Source organism: Podarcis raffonei, chromosome 7 (genome assembly GCF_027172205.1).
Source record: "Podarcis raffonei isolate rPodRaf1 chromosome 7, rPodRaf1.pri, whole genome shotgun sequence".
NCBI classification, from domain to species: domain Eukaryota; kingdom Metazoa; phylum Chordata; class Lepidosauria; order Squamata; family Lacertidae; genus Podarcis; species Podarcis raffonei.
Genome location: NC_070608.1, coordinates 35,289,630 through 35,312,689, shown reverse-complemented (window position 1 = coordinate 35,312,689; position 23,060 = coordinate 35,289,630). Strand labels below are relative to the sequence as shown.

The following is a 23,060-nucleotide window of genomic DNA, read 5'->3' as shown; positions in this document are numbered from 1 at the left end:
AGTGTAGGTTTGGATTTGCAGGTGGCATGGGGGTCAATTTCTTGGAGAAGAGGGGAAAAGATTTAAACTCCTGGCCAATACAATTTCTCCAAGTAGTTGGATGAAACCCCTCAAAATTCCTCACTTGCGCAAGTTGCTATATGCTTTAAAAGCAACTGTTGCTATAACAGTCCTCTGGGGAAAGTGGTTAGAGAGACTGTGTTGTTCCAAAGTTCAAAATCTGACTGCCTGCCCAGAATTTGTAATGTAAAATATCCTTTTGTTTGCAGCGGCTGTTACAAATCAAAAAGCAATTATGTTTGCAAGATATTCACTGTGTGACTTTTTATCCTTAGGGGAATCCACAAAAATAGCTGTGTTAGAGATTTGTTTGTGAGTGAGTTTTTCAGGGGGGTTTGTTTTGTTTTTGCAAACTTGAATAAGAAAACAAGATTGCCTGAAACAGTTTCCATCCTTTCAGCTGAAACTTTTACACATCTCACATAAGTGTAAAAAACTTGCTACACAGAAATACAGCGGCAATGGTGTTTCCTAGATGGTTACATTGTTCTTCTGACCCATTCTCACATTCTACCCAAAAAGATTCCATGGGCTTGGAGCTTCTTCTACCATATGATACAAAGAGGACTTTTACTGTCCAGGAAATGCACCTTGGATACGAACCAGAAACACAATTTAAGTGAATGGAACAATGTGTGCACAAGAGAATGACTATTTCTCTAATCGTGTTTTCCAGACTCCCCCCCCCCCCCGAACTTATTTTTTACTGTCTCAAGTACCAAGATCATCTTTCTGTTCTACTTGCCCCTCAGAACACCCAGGCACCATGATGCTTACTGCTACTCTAAACACTCCAATATAGAAATTCTTAACCTGAGTAGAGACTCACTTGACCTAACACAGCAAGTTACATAGACTTCCTGGCACTCTATGTTGTTCCTGTGCAAGCTTTCACTTTTTTATTTGTCACCATCCTCTAATGTCATGATAACCCATGGCATTCCTCCCAAGCCTGGAGCTGCAAGTGTGACATGTGTCAGCCTGACAGTTCTTATATAATCCCCAGCCTTTTAGGAAAAGGGCCATAGCTCAATAGGGCATCTGCATTGCATGCAGATGGCCCCAGATTTAATCTCACAGCTCCATGTTTGAAATCCTAGAGAGTCACTACCAGCCAGTGTAGACAATACTGGGCATGATGGACCAACGGTCCAATTCTGTATAAGGCAGCTTCCTGTTTCCCCTCCCCAGCTTCAAGGCTGGAAGGAAGGTTGAGGTTATGAGGTTCCTGCATTTTGCCAGGCACCAAAGCAGTACAGGGCCAATCTAAGGACCCACTGATTCCCCTTCCCTTGGTTGCATAGCAGCCAAACCAGCATGGGCCTCTACCATTTTTGGCTTTGCTTCCAAGAACAACCATAGGTGTTGCTCCTACTCTTGTCTTGGATTGGCTAATCTTTCTTGACATTTCTGCTGATCATCAAAACACTATGAGGGAAAGAGACAGAAAGACTTACCTCTGTCTGCCTCACAACCAATGCTTCTTCTAATTCAAACTCCGTTTTCTTCTTCTGAACTTTCTGCTTGAGGCTTATAATTGATCTTGAATGAATACCCTGTTCTCATCTCAAATCTCTTGGCCTGGCCCTTGCCTTTCCAACTTTGAAGACTGCTCTTTTCCTTCAGTTCCAGCCTTGGACCTTCAATATCTATCTCTAACTGCCGTGTCCAGGCTCCATCATAAGTCCCAAGTCCAACTCCATACTTGGTTAGATGGCCCATGTTGGGCTTTCCATCATCCTCCTGATTCTGAGGAAGGATCTGCTAGAAATGTCCATGAATTCACACTAGGACTATTAAATAATCAAATACTTTAGCTGATTTATTTAGCCTCCAAAATGCAAATGTTTCATCAATTACATTTAAATAAAACTGTTCATTCTTGTTCCCTGTTCTCTTCGTTCCTTCATACACCCAAGGGAGACTTCATGGTTTGTTAAACCATAACTTCCCATGGCATCTAGAACAGCAAACTGTAGTTCGTCTGCTCCCTGCAAACCTGGTTTGCAATCCTGGGCATGAGAAGAGAGATTTGCTTGAGCAAATCATAAAATTACATCTGAACTGGGTCTATATGTGTGTTTATGTATGTACATGCAAGAACACACTATAAGCTAGCCTTCCATTTTTGTTATGAGGAATAAATGAAAGACATCTGAAGCCAGAAAACACTTTTAAATTCAATTTCTTAAAGCCCCCAAATGAACATAATTTGAACAGATTTGCTTCAGTGTGGAAATCAGATTTAAATTCATGTAGCTTCTTTTCTAAAATTATCACCATGCATTTAATAACCAGTGTTATGCCACAGAATTGTAAATAATCTGGGAAGGAGTAGCAAGTAAGATGCAGATAATGGCAAATATTTGAATCTACCATGTGGGATAAGTTGCCCTTTCCAGCCTTCAGAGAGATATATTTTCTAGCTAATAGCTTTAAATAGCAACCCCAAGAGAAATGTATTGGGCTGATGTCCATGGCTATCTAATGCCAATGCTGAGAACCCAAATGATCTACTAAAATTAAATATCTTATTGGATCAAGAAGAGGACATAAAGGAGAAGGCACCTTTGCTATTGTCATGAGCTGGAATATCAAAAGTAATTACAGTAAAACTTCAGATATATGGAAACATGTTCCCCAGAGGCAGAAGCTGGTTCATCATTATGCTCTTTTAAAGTCCCACAAATCCAAGATATAATTAACTGCAAGATCAGATCTTATGAATGTGTGGGGATCCAAGGACAGAAATAAAGGGGGGAAACCTTTCACAATGACTTCTTGGCTGTGCTGAGTGCACAGCATAATCCAATCACATGCACTTTGAGCCTTGTTTCTGCATGCTTCAGAGGAGGCCTAGTACAATTGTATCTTTGTACAAAGAATCCACCAAAATATCACATGGGCAATGCAGCTGATTGCCTTGCAAACCTCTCCTCCAGAGTATGCCAAGTGGCTTGGCATTTGCTTTTTGTGCTGGAAGCATGACTTAAACCAAAAGTAAAAGGAGAAGGTTCTGAAAAGCCTGAAAGCGTATCAGAAGTAGTTTGGAGCAGCAAGCATACATTTTCCCCACCTCATCCAACAAAGTGACAAGGAGTGAAGTACAAAAAGGTATAGCAGCAGAAGGAACAGGAGAAGCAAAGTGTGGCGATCACACAGGGCCCCCGGACGTTTGACGGTCTATTGACCCTGTGCCACCACTGCGATTGCTTTCTTTGCTGCCGCCACCCTGTTTCTCCCAGGGACACACGGAGTCCAGACAGTTGTTAACATTAACAAATAATCAAGTTTATTTTTAAATGCAGGAACAAGCTTATGGTTTCGGTTAATTTTTCTTGACACTTTCTTAGATCTTAGTTCCTAACAACTTCAAACTGATTATTCCCAACTATCTATCTGACTCCACCTGACAATTCCTCTCACTCTCTCACAATACAACTCTACCAACCCACACCTAATCCTCCCTCTTCCTTCTTCAACTCCCATACCTCAACTGACTTTCAAAACCTCCCACTCTAACTTTTACTCCTCCCTTGCATTCCCACTGGCCAATCACATCACACTCATTTAACCCTTTCCTTATGACCCACCTAGGAGGCAAACACCACACAAAGGTTTATTGTTTTCATTGTTTTCAGTATTTTCAATATATGTAGAATAATGCCAAGTTCACTGGGGGGTAGTCCCCAGTGTAGTCCCCCTCCCCTATGTGTAACTTAAGCACCTATCAATTATGGTTCCCAAAACTGGGATACCCAAAACTGCATACACACCCTGGATTCAAGACAGCAAAGGACTTGTCATGGGTGCCAGGTGTGATTCTACCTAAAGGTAAAGGTAAAGGGTAGAATGACCCCTTGTTGGGAAACTGTGTATGTGTAGCTATTCACACAGAGTCAATTAAGGTTTGGCAGACAGCTAGAAGGCAATTTGAAGGAGTAAGTCTGCCTGGAGATAACAGAGACATGGAGACTGTTCCCTGATTGGTCAAGCTCTCTCAAGGGAGTGATAATGGCCTACTAACTGAGAGTTCTGAGTTCAGTGGTACAGTGTGTCAGTGTAGGAGTTGTGAGTCGTGTCAGAGAGAGCTAGCATAAGATCCGTGTTCTGTTCCTGTAAATAGTCCACTGTATATAATAAACACCTAACTACAAGTTCCTGGTTCCTGCTTCATCTATCCTGTCTGCAGCCAAGTTGCCAATTGCTTCCATGGATTCTGCATGTACTCTGCTAGGTCTGGCTAAGGTCCTGCAACTAGTCAGAAAGTTGCGAAACACCAAATTGGTTTTGCAAATACCCCTGAGCGTTAGGTCCAGTCGTGGACGACTCTGGGGTTGCGGCGTTCATCTCGCTTTAATGGCCGAGGGAGCCAGCATACAGCTTCCGGGTCATGTGGCCAGCATGACTAAGTCACTTTCTGGAGAACCAGAGCAGCGCACGGAAATGCCGTTTACCTTCCCGCTGGAGCGGTACCTATTTATCTATTTGCACTTTGATGTGCTTTCGAACTGCTAGGTTGGCAGGAGCAGGGACCGAGCAACGGGAGCTCACTCCATCATGGGGATTCGAACTGCCAACCTTCTGATCGGCAAGCCCTAGGCTCTGTGGTTTAAATCACCCAAAACTACCACCCTGGGTTCATACTCCAAGATGATTTAAAATGTGTTAATATGTTGTCTGTTGTTTATGTTTCCCTTCTCATTTTGTACTTTAAGCAGAACCAGACAGCCATGCTCACTGGTTAAAAACACACTATGCTTCCTTTGCAATAACTGTTTTTTATAAACCAGAAAATGTGCAGCATTTCTATACAAATTAAATTGTAATACATATGGATAAATTATCCAGAGTGCACAAAAATGAAAATTCACTAGATAGCAGTAACAGGAAATCTCCTTTCTTTTCCTGTTGGAGCCTGTTCATTTATTACCTCAGTGTTGTAGTAATATTTGAAAGCCTGGCACCATCATGGCGGAACCAGTTTCACAGGTCTTGTCCAAGCATTTGCTGTCTGATTTGAAATAGGAAATTGTCTTCTACTAATCCAGACCATTGGTCTCTCTAGCTCAGTAATCTCTACTTGGATTGGCAGTGGTTTTCCAGTATTTCAGATTGAGCATCTTTTCTAGTTCTGTTTCGGAATGACAGAAAGTGAACACAGGGAATTGCTTTATACTGAGCCGGGCCATTGGTCTAGTTAGCTTAGTATTGTCTCCGCGGACTGGCAGCAGCCATCTTCTAGATGCTAAGCAGATATTCTGACACTGAGCTACAGCCATGTTCCCAGCTCTTCTAAAACATCACCATGAATGAGCTAGACAGCTTTGTTTAGGGACAGAGTTACAGGACCAGCCTTATTATTGTTGTTAGTGGCATTTATTTATATACAGTGGTACCTCAGGTTAAGTATTTAATTCGTTCCGGAGGTCCGTTCTTAACCTGAAACTGTTCTTAACCTGAAGCACCAATTTAGCTAATGGGGCCTCCCACTGCTGCCACGCCACTGGAGCACGATTTCTGTTCTCATCCTGAAGCAAAGTTCTTAACCCGAGGTACTATTTCTGGGTTAGTGGAGTCTGTAACCTGAAGCGTATGTAACCCAAGGTACCACTGTACTGCCTTCAAATATATTTCCCCTGCTCAAGGCAGCTCAGAGAACAAACACAATATTGAGCAGTGGCGTAGTGTGGGTTGTCAGCACCCAGGACAAGGCAAGTAATTTGCGCCCCCTAACCCGGTAGGGGCAGAGAGCTGCGAGTGCGAGAGCCCCCCCCCCAGATGTTGCGCCCGGTGCGGCCGGCCCCCCCTGCACCCCCCACGCTACGCCACTGATATTGAGCACTTAAAGCAGAGCTTTCCAAACTTTTCATGTTGGTGACACACTTGTTAGACATGCATTATTTCGCAATGCAGTAATTCAGTTTTACCCACAAACCAGAGGTTAAACTTACCCCTTTCCAGCCCCAGGAGGAACATAAGGAGCATTTGCGCAACACACTTACACACTGCAGCCGACACACTAAATATGTCATGACACACAGTTTGGAAAGCTCTGACTTGAAGCATAGAGAAAAAGATTGGTTCCACACACTCACAGATCTGGTCCCAAGGAAGAATATCCACTTACAGTATGACTGCAACTAGTGTTAAAACCCATTCAAAGAGAATCTTATCCTGCATAGGCACTTATGATGATGATGATGATGATGATGATGATGATGATGATGATGATGATTTATTTGTACCCTGCCCATCTGGCTGAGTTTCCCCAGCCACTCTGGGCAGCTTCCAATAAAGATTAAAAATACATTAAAATGTCACACATTAAAAACTTCCCTGAACAGGGCTGCTTTCAGATGTCTTCTGAATGTCAGGTAGTTGTTTATCTCTTTGACATCTGATGTCAAAGAGACATCAGGGTGCCATTCCACAGGGTGGGTGCCACTACCGAGAAGGCCCTCTGCCTGGTTCCCTATAGCTTTGCTTCTCTCAGTGAGGGAACTGCCAGAAGGCCCTCGGAGATGGACCTCAGTGTGAGGGAATTCACCGAAGACAATTTCTTGTTGAAACTCGTATTGAACATGGCTCTTGCTCTTAACCCATTCAGTTCTGTTTTAACCTCACTAAGATTTCAATTAAAATTAATGTTCACCTCAGAAAGAATTGGTGCTTAGAGCCAACATATCTTGCCCAGGAGAATAAGACAAATTTGTCTAAGCTCAAGTATTTCAGCAAGACAGCCTTCTTCAGACTAAGCACTCACCAAGGAAGAAGTAAATTATACATGGAGCTGGGATTAAAAAAGACAATCAAAAGAGGAGGAGGAGTGTTAATAAATCTGCCCTCTGATGAGGATATTCTATTAGAAAATCATTTGTAAGTATATTAACCTGTAAAAACAAATTGCTGATGGGTTCATGGGTTGAATGAAAATATTATGGAGGCCATTAAATACTGAAGAGAATGAACAGGGCACACACCTTCCAGAGAGCAGAGTCAAAATTATTATTATATATTTCTGCCATCACCAGTATCAGCAGTGTTCAGAAGACTGTACTAGCATCAATAGGTTATTATATAACTCATGTCAGGCTTTCAACATAGAGGGCAACATGAACTTGAGTATTTCTATGTGCTTCCATATCTAAATAAATATAAAAATACAAATGAAAGTCTTAAAATAATAATAAAATTATTTATACCAAACCTTACCCTACAAGAAGCTCAGAGAGAAGCCTCAGTGCTCCATGATGTACATTTGGGCCAAATGCAGGCTCTCAGACTAAGCCAACCAGTGAACTTCATGGTTGACTGGGGATTGAAAGCTAGATTTCCCTGGTCCTATTTTGACTAACCACTATACCTCACTGGCTTGTTTTAATTTCACAGGAAAGTAAGAACGTACAGCCTACCTATCATGCTAGCTTTGTGCTAGCATGATAGGTAGGCTGTCCTATCAACTTTGTGAAGCATGAGAAGTGGCCATAGACAATTTGGCAACATCTGATGCAAGCATGCCTTCCCCTGATTAGCCACAAAAATATATGGGAAGCCTAGTCGACTCAGTGTCAGGCTCTGTAACTTCATCAGATCATAAACCATCCCTGTAGGTTGTGGGTCTGGGCCTAATGCGTCTGAGACAAGAAGGAAATTTTGGGGCACCTCACTGATTGACACTTTGTGGGTTTCCCCTCTCTCCCCTGGGACCAGAGACTGGGAAGAACAGGTTAATTATTTTCTTTGTCACAACTTGTACCTTGTTTTGGAATAAAAATGCACCACTGACAAAAATGAGTAATTACGGAAGAATGATAAGACTAATAGAGCACACAGGATACATCAAGACAGACATTATCATTTTCCTTTGCAAAGAAATTTCATTATAATATGGCTTGTAAATGCATTTACTTTGCATTTTTAGGGAGGAAGAAATATTAAAGGAATGTGTTTAAGGAAATCATGAGACACAGGATGTCCTCTTGGACAAACCTTTGCTGCTCCAAAATGCACACAAGTGCTAAAAATAATGCAAAAAACCCACAAGCATTTGGTCAAGAGGCATCACCCTTCTTGAACCGACTGCTAGTTTCCTGTGTTCCCAAAATATTTTTATCAACTGGCATACAGCTCTGTACCATATGGCATGGCACACTAATGAGTAAAGAACTTGATTTAAATATACAGGGAAATAAAAATAAATGTTATACCTATACAGGAGCAAATAAAGCTACGCATTCATAGGCCCCAAAGCTCTTCTTGCAGGGAGAATGTTGGGTTATTCCAAAATAAAACAAAAGCAACGCAAATCTGTGGCACTTTACGAGGTGTCACCACTAAATATAACAGTCATTTTAATCACTATTTAAAGCTTCTTTCTCCTATCACCATAGTTATGTATGGATTGGTACATGTTCCTTAGGAGGAAAAGAAAAAGCAATGGAGGTTTCAGCTTGGGGTTCTAAAAAGCAGTGACCCAAGATTTAGTTTCTGTCAACCACTATCTCAGATTATATTCTGTGACTGAAGAAGCTGGGTTAAATATTACCTTGTATTTATTTGTTAGTTAAAACATTCATACACTACTCTTCAATCCAGTGAAAATAACACATAATGTATAGCATAAAATATACCATTTTAGCATTTTGTCTTGCTAAATATTGTGAGCCACAAGGGATAGGTTTGTGATAGAAAGGCAGGGTATGGATGTTTCAGTCTTCAAGATAGTAGAGAACGCATAAACCATCTTACTGCCCTGCCTTGTAAGAATAAGATAAATTCAGAGAATCTAGAAAAGCCACATGCACAAAACCATTGGCTAACTTGATGTTAGTACAGAGGAATTTTAAATGTATGTTTTGTTTCCAATAGATCGTCTAAATGGTGAGCATCTCAAAAACATGGTTCCAAAACATGGTCAGCATGTTTTAAAAGGTGCTTACCATAGACTCCAGTATGCAAGCATACCAGGGGACGCAGACTGCTGTCATATCAAGATGGCAAGACTGTGAACCAGTGGTGCTTAAATTTGACACTGGCCACATGGTTTATGTGTGGTGACATCTTGTCTATAGAGGGCAAAAGACCTCTTTAGGAAGACCAAGACCGCCAGGGTTTAAACCAGGACTCAAAGCCTTTGGAATTTACCCATTCATGGATTAATAGTGCATTGTTGTAAAAAGTGATCATCCTATCAACTCACTTTCCAGAAGCATTTTACAGGTCAAAACCTGAACCTACAATTCAAAATAAACAAAATGATCTATTACAAACAATCCCACAGAAAATTGAATTCCTGGATCTGAATTCACAAGTACAAGTTAGTACTGCAAATCAACATTTTTCCACCTTCGCCACATCAAGCAGTTGGTCCCTTACCTTTCCCGCCCTGACCTGGCCACAGTGATCCATGCGACGGTCACCTCCAGGCTTGACCACTGTAATTCGCTCTATGTGGGGCTGCCCTTGAAGCTGTTCCAGAAACTCCAGTGGGTGCAGAATGCTGCAGAGAGGCTCCTCACGGGGTCTCTGCCATGGGAGCATATTCACCCAGTGCTTTTCCAGCTGCACTGGCTCCCGGTGGAGTACAGGGTCAGATTTAAGGTGCTGGTTTTGACCTTTAAAGCCCTTCATGGCCTAGGACCCTCATACCTACGGGACTGCTTCTCCTGGTATGCCCCACGGAGGACCTTAAAGTCCATAAATAGCAACACCCTAGAGGTCCCGGGCCCTAAGGAAGACAGATTAGCCTCAACCAGAGCCAGGGCCTTTTCAACACTGGCTCCAGCCTGGTGGAACACTCTGTCTCATGAGACCAGGGCCCTGCAGGATCTGATTTCTTTCTGCCGGGCCTGTAAGACAGAGTTGTTCCACCTGGCCTTTGGCTTGGAATCAATTTGATTCCCTCCCCCTCTTCTTTTTTCCTTTCTCCTCCTGTGGATTTGAATTTCCATTGAAATGAGGCTGTATTTTAATGTTTTAATTTGTATTTTAATCTTGTTTTAAAGTTGTATTTCAATCAATTTGTTTTTATATCGGGTGTTAGCCGCCCTGAGCCTGGTCTTGACTGAGGAGGGCAGGGTATAAATAATTTTTTTAAAAAAAGAAGAAGAAGAAAGAAGCAGCACTCTTCTCAGTTTTGATTTGTGCAAACACAAAAGAATAGCATGCTAGATGTCAGCCAAGTGGTTTATTTAAATGTGAATTATTTTTATAGCTACTATTAAAAGCAAAATGGCAAGAGACATTTGTTTTCCTGCCATAAAAATAGGGTACCTTGAAAGATTCCTTTAAAAAAGTTACCAAAAAAAAGTTCAGAGAGAGAAAGAACCAGAGGACTGGTTGAATAGGAGATTCCCTGAAACTCAGCAGAAGAAAAACAATGAAGGCAGCTATGGACATGGATATGGCACTTCAAAGAACATTGCCCAACAGCATGTTTGTTTGCTACTCTATACAGTGGTGCCTCGCAAGACGAAATTAATTCGTTCTGCAAGTTTTTTCTTCTTGCGAGTTTTTCGTCTTGCGAAGCACGGTTTCCCATAGGAATGCATTGAAAATCAATTAATGCGTTCCTATGGAGACCGCTTGCCAGGCTGGCGGTGCGGAGAAGGGTTTTCTCCCCACCGCAAGCCTTCAGGACAGGTACGGGAACAGAGGGGAAGGCGCGCAGCGCTTCTCCTCTGTTCCCGGGGCTTGCGGTGGGAAGAGGGTTTTTCCTCCCCACCGCCAACATTCAGAACACCATTCTGAATGTTGGTGGTGGAAAGGAAAACCCTCCTCCCACCGCAAGTCTTCAGGACAGCCATCCGAAGGCTGGCACGGGGAGAAGGTCTCTCCGCCCCACCGCCAGCCTTCGGAGGAGCCTTCCGAAGGCTGGCGGCGGGAGGAGGTCTCTCCGCCCCACCGCCAGCCTTCGGAGGAGGTCCGAGGACAGTGGGGAAGACGCGCTGCGCTTCCCCGCTGTCCCGGAGATTTCCCTATGGACTTTCGTCTTGCGAAGGAAGCCCATAGGGAAATTCGTTTTGCGAAGCGCCTCCAAAACGGAAAACCCTTTCGTCTAGCGGGTTTTCCGTCTTGCGAGGCGTTCGTCTTGCGGGGCACCACTGTATGTGATGTTTATAATTATATATATTGCAACATAGTTTAACCTACTTAGCCTTAGATTATTAAACGTGTGGACAATATGTTGTTAGAGAAGGAAGAAATTACAACTGGCATCGCTTTCTAGATATAAATCACCGACTTTGTAGTTGTCAGTAGACATTAAAGCAAGCCACATTAGAAATATTTCTTAAATACATACTTTAATTAAATCATGGTAATATATGTGATCAGATTTGAGAAACGTGTCTCAAGATGTTTACAAGCCCTTGGAGATGTTCTACTAATCCTATCAAAAATATCCCTTTTCCCAAATAATGGATTATTTTGTCCCCCAGAAATTCCAAGTGGGTGCATCAGGGATGGGAGCCTGGGGCCATCAAGATGCTGCTGAACTACAACTTCCATCATCCCAGACCATTGGCCATGCTGGCTGGGAGTGATGGGAGTTGTGGTACAACACTATTTGGTGGGCCTCAGGTTTTCCACTGTTTATATAAGCAGGGCTAATGCCATACATGTTAATCTTGTAGCACTAAAACAGACTAAGAAATATACTTTAACGTAACATTTCATGGGTCAGAACTCATTTTGTCAGTTGAATGAAAAGGCAGGTTCATTCAGAAGAGAGCCGGAGGAGAACTTGACTGGCTGAACAGGAGAAACTATGAAGATGTCATTTAGCCCCCTGATTAAAGTGTGTGGGGGGGAGAGAGATGGAGAGAGAACTGTTTTGTTAAAGAGGTTTGCTGCAGAGATTCTGTGTGAATAACACTTTTCAAATTGTCCCTCAAACTTCTAGTACACAATTATCCTGCAGTCCACTGTGGGTTAAACCACAGAGCCTAGGACTCGCTGATCAGAAGGTCAGCAGTTCGAATCCCCATAACGGGGTGAGCTCCCATTGCTCAGTCCCAGCTACTGCCAACCTAGAAGTTCAAAAGCACGTCAAAGTGCAAGTAGATAAATAGGTACTGCTCCGATGGGAAGGTAAACGGCATTTCTGTGTGCTGCTCTGGTTCGCCAGAAGCTGCTTAGTCATGCTGGCCACATGACGCTGAAGCTGTACACCGGCTCCCTTGGCCAATAAAGCGAGATGAGCGCCGCAACCCCAGAGTCAGCCACGACTGGACCTGATGGTCAGGGGTCCCTTTACCTTTACCTTTACATCCAAGTGTCATCGAATATGTCTGCCTACATTAGCCACATTCTATTACGGCCCAGAGCACTCAGGATCCTTAGTTAAATTTGCTGAATATTTATACCTCACTTTTCTATGAAGACAATAATCAAAGCAGGTTACAATACACAAAACATAACAAAGGAAAGCAAAACATTAAATATTAAGGGACCATCAACAGTAAATCAGCATGTCTGAAACAGTATCTGCCTCAATTAGTAGAACTCTAAACCAGGGGTCACCAACCAAGTACCTGCAGGTGCCATGATGCCTATGAAGGCTTCCCTTGGAGAGATGCCCCAAACTCTGAGCTTCCATTTGTTTGGGGGTTTTTTGGGGGGGGTTAAGTCTCCCAGAACAAATATTATGGGGCAAAGGATGCAGGCACCTTCTATGTGATTTCTGTGAAGTGAGAGTGGTGTGGCTATTTTTCCCTGGTTCTGAGGAATGTTCCTTGTTATTAGGCAGCAACAGTATCAGTGGGTGGTGTGGGCAGGTGGGTGTGATCTCCATAATCAAGACCAGCAGGACATAGATAACTTCTTGTGAATAAGGCTGTCAGGGCTGTTTAGTTTTCTCATTTTGTGTCATGCTATGCTCCCCATAGGGACGCGGGTGGCGCTGTGGGTTAAACCACAGAGCCTAGGACTTGCTGATTAGAAGGTCGGTCGTTCGAATCCCCGCAACGGGATGAGCTCCTGTTGCTCGGTCCCTGCTCCTGCCAACCTAGCAGTTCGAAAGCATGTCAAAGTGCAAGTAGATAAATAGATACCACTCCGGCAGGAAGGTAAATGGCTTTTCCGTGTGCTGCTCTGGTTCGCCAGAAGCGGCTTAGTCATGCTGGCCACATGACCTGGAAGCTGTACACCGGCTCCCTCGGCCAATAAAACGAGATGAGCGCCGCAACTCCAAAGTCGGCAACAACTGGACCTAATGGTCAGGGGTCCCTTTACCTTTTTATGCTCCCCATGGTTCTGCCCCCTTCATGGCACCCATTTTCTTTTACTGGCTGCCCCAACCTTCTTCTGAAATTTAAAATGAGCTAGTCCAAACAGGTTGGCAACCCATCATCTATCAAAGCAGATTAAGAATTTGTGGGCTTCCTACAGGAATCTGGTTGGGCACTGTGAGAAGTGGATGCTAGATTAGATGGGTCTTGGGCCTGATCTGACATGGCTCTTCTTATATTCTTAGCAAGGAAAAAAAATGATGGTTGGATGGACCTATGTGGATAGTCAATGTGTTGCTTTCCATTTGTTGGACTCCAATTCTCATTGGTCCCTAGCAGTGCCTCTAGCAGTGTGCCTCTAAAGGTCACCAGCACCACATCCATGAACACTATGATGGCCTTGAGGACTTCCTTACTGCCAGCAAAGTATCTGAGCATTCCTTTCACTACCTCCTTTTTTCTTCCTTGGAAAGCATGTAAAGCTGAAGGAGAAAGTTGAAAGAATGCTACTCAATCCCACTTCCTTTTTCAGTCTAATTGTTTTAAGGGTCAGAACAGTTGAACAGAGGGAAGAGTGACCAGGAAAATGGGGCAGGGTGGAGTAGGAAGGAAAAGAGAGTGATCTTGGAGAAAATAATAATAACAACAACAACAACAACAACAACAACAACAACAACAACAGTAATAATTTATACCCCGCCCATCTGGCTGGGTTTCTCACACCACTCTGGGTGGCTTCCAACAAAATATTTAAAATACAACAAAACATCAAACATTAAAAACTTCCCTAAACAGGATGGCTGCCTTCAGATGTCTTCTAAAAGTGAGGTAGTTTTTTATTTCCTTGACATCTGATGGGAGGGAGTAATGAGAGTCTGGGTGTGGCAAAGGGAAGAAAGTGAGATGCTACGTGAGAGAGATTTGCATGTGTATGTACACACACAAACTGGATTCAGTTAAATGAATCATCTTGAAGTTGTGTAGTTTTCACACACAAGCACACACATACATAGCCCAACTAACATTGAGCAAACATTTAAAAATTACTGATTTGGTACTCTTCAGTGTTGCCATGCAGCAAAAACATGGGTTCTTATGGATCATCAGGTCACCTCTTGACCCACAAATGTGTTCTGTGGCTTTTTGTGTATGGTTTTCTTGCCATCTTGTGTAAAAATCATGAATGTATGCCTTTTCTTAGTATTTTAGTGGTGCTGGCAAGTTCTGCGATTTTTACTGTGCAATCTACCAATGTATAGTTTAATTTGATGGTATTCTTTTGGGTAGGGGATGGCTCTGTGTAAAATCATGCAAATTCAAGAGGATCCATTTTATTTCTCCTGGATCTCACTTCTCCCCATGCTTCATAAAATACTTAAATCATTTTTGTGTGCACATATGCATATACACTGTCTGGGTGGGGAAGGAAGAACCAGAGGTGGTGGTGCCCTCTCTCAAAATTCCAGCTGTGCCCTTTGGCTGAAAAAATGTTGGAGGCCCCTTCTCTAGGTGGATGTTCCTACCAAAATCTAATCTCTCGAGCATAAACGACCTAGCATGAAAAGCAATAAGCTCCTGAATGAGAATGATCATGAAAAAGGCAATAAGTAGTGTACATTACTATGGCATGGCAACGAAAATAGAGTGTTTTCAATGCTACACTCTCTTCTGCCGTTAACATTTTATAACCTAGTAAAACCTTCTTGCTATTTTCCTTTCAATTAAAAACATCTAACATCCTTTTAGGTATAGAATTAGTCATTTGCCATTCACATCCTTCCTCTAAATGGGCCATTTGAGCCTCTGAAGATATTAAAAGACACAATTTGAAAGGTAAAAATGGCAGAAGCGTTCTTGGCTCAAAAGTAATACCAATAGCCCAGACACTCTCCAAAGACTGCAAAAATATACAAACAGGATTTCCAAATGTGTGCACTAAACCAGAATGAGGCAATAGTTTATCTAACTCACTCTAATACATCCTGAAACAATTATATATTCATAGATGGATTTTTTTTTAAAAAAATTAGAGTCCCTGGCATGTGCAGAACAAAAAAAAAAGGAAGCAGAAAACATGGCAATCTCCCTTTAAAAATAAGACCATAAACAGAACATCCACAACGTATTTGCTGGATAAATGCTCATAGTTGAGAACACAGAAGGGTGTTTTCACTGAGCTGGTACACAACTCTACTATCTCAAAAATACAGTGTTATGTTTTTGGTTCCAAGCTTTATACCCAAAGCTATTGAGGCAATGAGATCTATGAATAAAGTTGGAGGGGTTGCAGTATTCCTACCTATGGTAGGATTCTGATGTTCTTCAAGAGCCACCATCAGTGATGTCAAAAAGTACTTCTTCACACAGCACAGAGTTAAACTATGGCATTTGTTACCACAAGAGGCAGTGATGGCCACAATCTTGGACGGTCTTAAAAGAGGAGTAGACAAATTCAGAGAGGCTATCAATGGCCACAAACCATATATTTACATTTGGCATTCTGGCAAAAATGAAGGCATAAAAATGAAAAGACAGAAGGCTACATCTTTCCATGCTTTCTGAGACTGGATCAAAGCAGAAAAACTATCATATATGGATACAGATGCAGATGTTTTATATAAGTGGAGTTTGACTTTTGGCTCATTTGGTTTCAAAGAGATGTTAGTAGACCTATAATTTGTCACAAAGAACAAAATGATGTTCTAGGGCAGGAATGGGGAAACTCTTGTCATCCAAATGCTGTTGGATGTCACCAGCTCCAGAGATCATAGCTAATAGCAGGGATGAGAGGAGCTACAGTCCAATGACATCTGAAGGACTACAGAATCCCTGCCTTTGTTTTAGAAATATAGCTTAGTTCAGGGAAATGGTTCCCTGTAGAATAATGTTAGGTAATTATTATTTGGAAGCAAACTTACACAACATTGTTCTTCATATGGCAAACATTACTGGTACATTTAATCTCTTGCCTGTGTGCCAACTCCCAATTAACAGGAGCCTTTATGCAAGCACTTCAAAACTGCATGGTAAAAACACCAAAGCAAGTGAACATGAAAATATGCACATACTCTTATTTGTTTCAGTGCAGATTTGTGTATGTGTGTGTGTTGTACAACAGCCACATAATGAGGGAACAACAAGAATTCTCCAAAGAATGGGCTAGTTTATAGGTTTTAGCAAAGTTTCACCTCTCACCATACCCACTTTCAATTACTCTGGTGCCACAACTGTTTCCACTAAACACTGAGTTTTGTGAGGTGTGGCATTGTATCTTGGAAGGCCCCCACCCTAAGGAGATCCAAGAGGGCCACTCTGTGATCCCATATACAACCAGCTGATAATTTCTGATTTCTGCCAACCTTCCATAAAGAAAGCATAAACATAAAACTGCCTAAAGGTATGATTCAAAATAATAATAAAAAACTAAAAGGCCAAAACATGTGACTCCTCAATGCACCATCCCACTCCCTCAAAGGCCTGGGCAAAGATGCACATCTTTACTTCAGTTTACGTATTGCATTTTAATCAAAAGGCTGTGTGTGTATCTACAGACACAGCAGATGCAGACTCACGGCATTAACTAAGTCTTTGCCATGTAAGAGTAACACCTCCTTCTCCCACTCTTCCTGCTCAGGCTGAGAGGGCAAGTGGCACAAGGCAAGTGGAGGCTGCAAGAAACAACCTCTGCTACCTCCCTTCTTGCTCTCAGAGGTGCGGAGGTAAAGATTAAGCCTGCCACAACAACCACCCAGAAAGTATGTGAGTGAGAGAAGGCAATAGCTATTCCTGCAGCCCCACCACTTCTTGCTCACTCTCTCTCTCTGGGCCACATAGAGAAAGAGAGTGAGCAACAGTTGTTGGGACTGCAGGAATAACCATTGCCTTCTCTCACTCACATGCTTTCTGTGAGTGCTGCTGGAGACCACAATCCATCACATCTGCCTGCCCTGCCTCTCTCTGGATGGTGCAGCAAAGAAGGTTGGTCCCACAGGGCCAAATCCCCACCACTACTCTGACCAGAGGAAGGCAGAAGCAGCTGCGCATGCGAGGAGCAAACCTCTCATCTTTTCTCATCCTCTGGGCAAGAGCACAGAGGAAGAAGCAGAGCCACCTCTGTAGCATGGAGATGTGGACATGGCCTATTCTCATTTGCCCACTCTGGGATGAGTGCAGGGACAACTCTGGCTCCAATCCTTTCCCCTCTGCAGCCCCACAACAGAAGGTAACAAGCAGAGTCAAATACGCTACCAGAAGCAAGACTTCCTTTAGAAAATGGAATGGGAACGAAAAGAAGCTAACACTGGCAAAAGAAATGCAGGCAGGCTTCCAGGGACAGGGAGTGGCATGTTGTGAAGATAGCATGGGGAATGCCCTCACACACTCACAGTAGCGTGATAAAAGGCTGGCAGGCGGGCATGGGGGCGTGTGATAGCAGCAGGAGCAAAACCACAAGGACATAGGTGAGGCGAAAGAAAGGAGAGACAAGTAGCTAGGAGGAGAACCTTTGCCCCAGAGAGAGAGAAGAAAAACAAGGGAAACGCCTGTGAGAGGCAAGTCGGGGAAGTAGAACAAAGTTATAAGTACTGCTTATAATAAAAGGGATCCTGTGATCACACAGGCAGAACCTGGACTAAGGAACCATTCCAGGTCCCTAAGGCTTCTCAGGGGGGTGAAGTGTTATAGGGAACAAGAATCCTGATACAAACAATAATGGATGCTAATTAGGAATATGAAGAGCACATTGCTAAAATCATAAAAGCCCAAGCAAAAAAAAAATGCTTTAAATACATCAGCAATAGATTATCAGCTAGGAAGGGAGCTGGGCCTTTGGATGACAAGAGTCAAAGGCATGATAGAGGAGGATAAGGAGAATGCAGAGAAACGTTTGTCAGATTGCTGTGCCTGAACTAACTTTTGCAGAGAGGGAGTCTGAGGAACTGCAACAAAAAGTGGTGACAAGGAATGATGTTCTAGGCCTAATAGATGAATTGTTAAAGATAAAATAACCAAGCACACAGAAGAACAAGCCTTGCCAATTTTACTTTCAAAAAGTAAAATTCCTGACATCCGTGAAATTGTTGAGCTTTTTTGGGGGGAAACCTGAGCTTTTTGAACTGCTTTTTCCATCGTGTTGCCATATATCCAGGTTTTCCATGACATTTTGCCAATTCAGGATAATTCCTCCCTGACACCTTTTTTTACACCCGAAAGCAAGGACATGTCAAGAATTTCTGTAATGTATGGCAAGCCTACCAAAGAACAGCCAACATGGCTTCTGCAAGTCCTGCCTCACTATCTTGTAGACTGCTTTAATAATGTCAGCAGGCATAAAGCTAGGTGTGACTCAGTTGACATAGTGTATTAGAACTTCCGAAAAGCTTTTGACAAAATGTCTCATCAAAGATCCTGAGTAACCTTGGCAGTCATGGAATATGAGGAGAGGTCCTATTGTAGATCAGGAAGTAGTTAAGAAACAGGAATTACAGAATAGAACCATATAGACAGTTCTCCCAATGGAGAGGGGTAGAAAGTGGAGTCCCACAAGTATTGGTAGACAAGTACTGGGATATGAACGATAAGGTCATCTGTGGCCTCAATAGCTATGTTCTACCTCAGCAACGGGGATGCGGGTGGCGCTGTGGGTTAAACCACAGAGCCTAGGGCTTGCTGATCAGAAGGTTGGTGGTTCGAATCCCCGCGACGGGGTGAGCTCCCGTTGTTCGGTCCCAGCTCCTGCCAACCTAGCAGTTTGAAAGCACAAATGGCAAGTAGATAAATAGGTACCGCTCCAGCGGGAAGGTAAACGGCGTTTCCGTGTGCTGCTCTGGTTTGCCAGAAGCGACTTAGTCATGCTGGCCACATGACCAGGAAACTGTCTGTGGACAAACACCGGCTCCATCGGCCAATAAAGCGAGATGAGCGCCGCAACCCCAGAGTTGGTCACGACTGGATCTAATGGTCAGGAGTGCCTTTACCTTTACCTCAGCGACAGTATGCATTTGAATAGCAGTTGCTGAGAATCACAAATAGGGAGAGCACTGTAGCACTGATGCCCTGTTTGTGGGATTCCCATGGGCATCCAATGATTGGTATTAGGACCTGTGTTTTATAACTTGTCCTTAAATTACAGTGGTGCCTCGCAAGACGAAATTAATTCGTTCCGCAAGTTTTTTCTTCTTGCGAGTTTTTCGTCTTGCGAAGCACGGTTTCCCATAGGAATGCATTGAAAATCAATTAATGCGTTCCTATGGAGACCGCTTGCCAGGCTGGCGGTGCGGAGAAGGGCTTTTCTCCCCACCGCAAGCCTTCAGGACAGGTACGGTAACAGAGGGGAAGGCGCGCAGCGCTTCTCCTCTGTTCCCGGGGCTTGCGGTGGGAGGAGGGTTTTTCCTCCCCACCGCCAACATTCAGAACAGCCATCCGAAGGCTGCCGGTGGGGCGGAGAGACCTCCTCCCGCCGCCAGCCTTCGGAGCAGCCTTCCGAAGGCTGGTGGCGGGAGGAGGTCTCTCCACCCCGCCGCCAGCCTTCGGAGGAGGTCCGAGGACAGTGGGGAAGACGCGCTGCGCTTCCCCGCTGTCCCGGAGATTTCCCTATGGGCTTTCGTCTTGCGAAGGAAGCCCATAGGGAAATTCGTTTTGCGAAGCGCCTCCAAAACGGAAAACCCTTTCATCTAGTGGGTTTTTCGTCTTGCGAGGCGTTCGTCTTGCAGGGCACCACTGTATGTAGATTTCAAGGTGAACAGGGTGAGCAGTGAGGCAGCCAAGTTTGTTGATGAAATCGTTCAGGATGATTAAAACAAAAAGTTAAACGAAAAATGGAATTGCAATGTGCTCCAAAAGGATCTCTCCAACCCAGGTGAATGGACACGAAAATGGCAAATGCAATTCAATGTAAACAAATGCACATTGGATCTGAACTGGCAGTGACTGACCAGGAACAAGATCATGGGGTCACAGCAGAAAGACTGATGAAGAGGCCAATCCAGTGTACAGCAGATGTGAAGAAGGTAAATTCCATGCTAGGAGTCATCAGGAAAGGAATTGAAATAAAAAGACCAGAGGAGGGGCACACAAGCAAGAGGCCCACTACAGCTTCGCCTGGGGATGGGTGCTTATTTTGGGGTAGTTGCTTCTCATGCATCCACAAACTTTGTTGCAGCAACATTGCTGGCATCAAAATGCCAGGCTGCATTCGCACGCACTCCATCCAGTTTTTCCCTTTCATGGGGAAATCAGATATGTTAAAGAAAACCTGTTGCCAACGCCCCCTTTGCCCATTGAGCAACCGTCTGGAATGGCTCTCATTCACTCTCCCACGGAGGTGTGGCTCTGGGGATTTGTGGAAAGGTGAATGCTCGAGGGGCCACCCAAATCATGTTGCCAGGTCGCCACAACCTACAACACTCCCTGGTAAAACCTGACGCCTCTCGTGTAGGAAACGTCTCAGAGAGATCGCCCCCGGTCGTTGCAGCAAACTCAAAATAAGAGAGAGTATGAGTGTGTGGTGCCAGTTTAACAAGATAACAACGTTAAGTGGATCTATAAATCTGCTAATCGTTACGGGGCACAATCGCTATCTTTCCCCCTTCGTTTTCTGCAAAGTTAACCTTGGTGCATGAGAGCCAACTTTGAAACAGGATCCAAGTTCACCTTGACTCTGCCGGGTCTTCCAGTCCTGCAGGATCTCAACAACCCTGCTGCGATCTCCTGTAGCCAGCAGAGCGACGGCACTGCAGCCAGGCAATCTCTCTCCTTTCTTACCTTTTCCGCCTGTAGGAAACACAGAGCGCCAAGAGCGCCAGAGCAGTAGCGAGCACCAGGCCGTAGGTGCGAGGGGACAGCAGCTCGAGGAGGCCCATTTTGGGGGAGCTCGGCTCCTTCGACGTGCTTCTGTCGCTTTTCCCGCCGCAGAGACTTCCCTCTCTGCCAGCAAACTTCAGGCATCTCCCGCCAGGGATCTCCCGCTCCCGGTTCCCTCCCGCAGCGTTACAGGAAGTTTGGACAGAGACGGGGGAAAGAAAAAAACAGCGAGCAACAACGGCGTTCCGATTGGAAGGCGAGCGCAGTGGGGCGGCCCCAGGGAAGATCCCAGCCCCGCCCTACCGTCGAAGGAAAGCGGCTGGAAGAGCCGCTTGGGAAGCGCGGAAGAGACTGGCAAAGACCCCGCGCGCTCCCTTCTTCAGGGAAGTTGGATCTCAGGGTCCGGCTTCCCATTGGAGGAGAAAAGGGAGGAAGCTGGGGGAGAGCTGGCCGCGAGGAGCGAAGGAGGATGATTATTATTCCACAGAAGCTGCTCCAGAAAGGAAAGAAGGCAGATCGTCGCCCTGATGTCTGGGGAAAGCGGCGGCCTGAGAAAGAATCAGTTTCAGGGTGTATTTTTTTACGGGTGTATTCAGGCTCCGCAGCGCACCTGCTGATCTAGTAATTGATTTACCAGACTACTAACAGATCCTGACAGAGCTCCTAATCCAGACCTGCGATTGTTTTCAGCGCAAGGTAAAGGGAAGAGAGAAGGCTGGTGTCCTGCGTCAATATAACACAATGCATCACTATTTGAAAGTAAAATAAGTTCCGTTTAGTGTAGCTGAAGTTGGATTTTAGCCTTACTGTTCACCCCCCCCCACACACACACACACCAAAAGGACATCAGATAAGGCTCCAGACCTGAGCACTGGAAAGTAACTAATGTAACACCCCTCTTTTAAAAAGGGGTCTTTATATTACAGGCTGCTCAGCTTAATGTCTGTCCCAGAAAACTGGTGGAAAGTAGGGGTACAGATAAAATAACCAAGCATATAAAAGAAGTCTTTCTGAAGCAGAACCAGGGCTGCTTCTGCAAGGGCAAGTTGTGTCTCACAAACTTCTGAAAGAGTTCTTTGGGAGTGTTAACAAGCAGGGCCATCTTTATCTGGAGATGCAAAGGGTGCAGGGCACCTAGGCGCCGAATTTGGGGGGTGTCAGGTGCCCGCCGCTGAAGCCGCCTAAGCTCTTAACTATCTACCTGTTATGAAATAATAAATAATTTTGATCAAGCTAGAAAAACAAAATACATATATACCTAGGTATTACCAAAATGTATACCTACTGTTTCACTAAAGGACTTTCGACTTTGTGCACCCATTTACCAAAGATGCGCCACGCCAGCAGCAGCACTTGTCATTCACAATGGCAGTGCTTGACTCAATGACAGCGCGTGTCATTCACAATGGCGCCGTGCATGCAAAATTAACTTACATCAAAATATTATGTGCATGCCGTGCATGCAAAATTAACTTACATCAAAATATTGTACTTAGCTGCAATACGGCAGCGGGGTCAGCGGCACCTTTGACATGACTGATGTTCCTCCTAAGTAGGTGCCTAAACAATACTTATAAGTTTGTATGGTGGTGTTGCATACTTAAGTACAGTCATACTTCAGGTTATAGACACTTCAGGTTGCGGGTTTTCGGGTTATGGATGCGCCAAAACCTGGCAGTACCGGAACGGGTTACAGTGGTATCTCAGGTTACATACGCTTCAGGTTACATACGCTTCAGGTTACAGACTCCGCTAACCCAGAAATAGTGCTTCAGGTTAAGAACAGTTTCAGGTTAAGAACAGACCTCTGGAATGAATTAAGTACTTAACCTGAGGTACCACTGTACTTCTGGGTTTCGGTGCTCACACATGCACAGAAGCGCTAAATCACGCTTTCACATGCGCAGAAGCACCAAATCTCAACCCGCACGTTCGCAGACGCGGCACTTCAGGTTGCGGATGCTGCGG

The 23,060-nt window shown here is 44.2% G+C and overlaps 1 protein-coding gene across 1 annotated transcript in view; it reads right to left on the bottom strand.

The window, feature by feature from the left end:
• Nucleotides 1-21,450, bottom strand: part of LOC128417409 (cytochrome P450 7B1) — a 98,854-nt gene extending 77,404 nt beyond the window's left edge. The window contains exon 1 of the mRNA XM_053396032.1: nt 21,054-21,450. Within this exon, the coding sequence (XP_053252007.1) occupies nt 21,054-21,151 (98 nt within the window). The 5' untranslated portion in view covers nt 21,152-21,450. The remainder of the gene's footprint in view (nt 1-21,053) is intronic.
• Between the last annotated feature and the right edge of the window lie 1,610 nt (nt 21,451-23,060).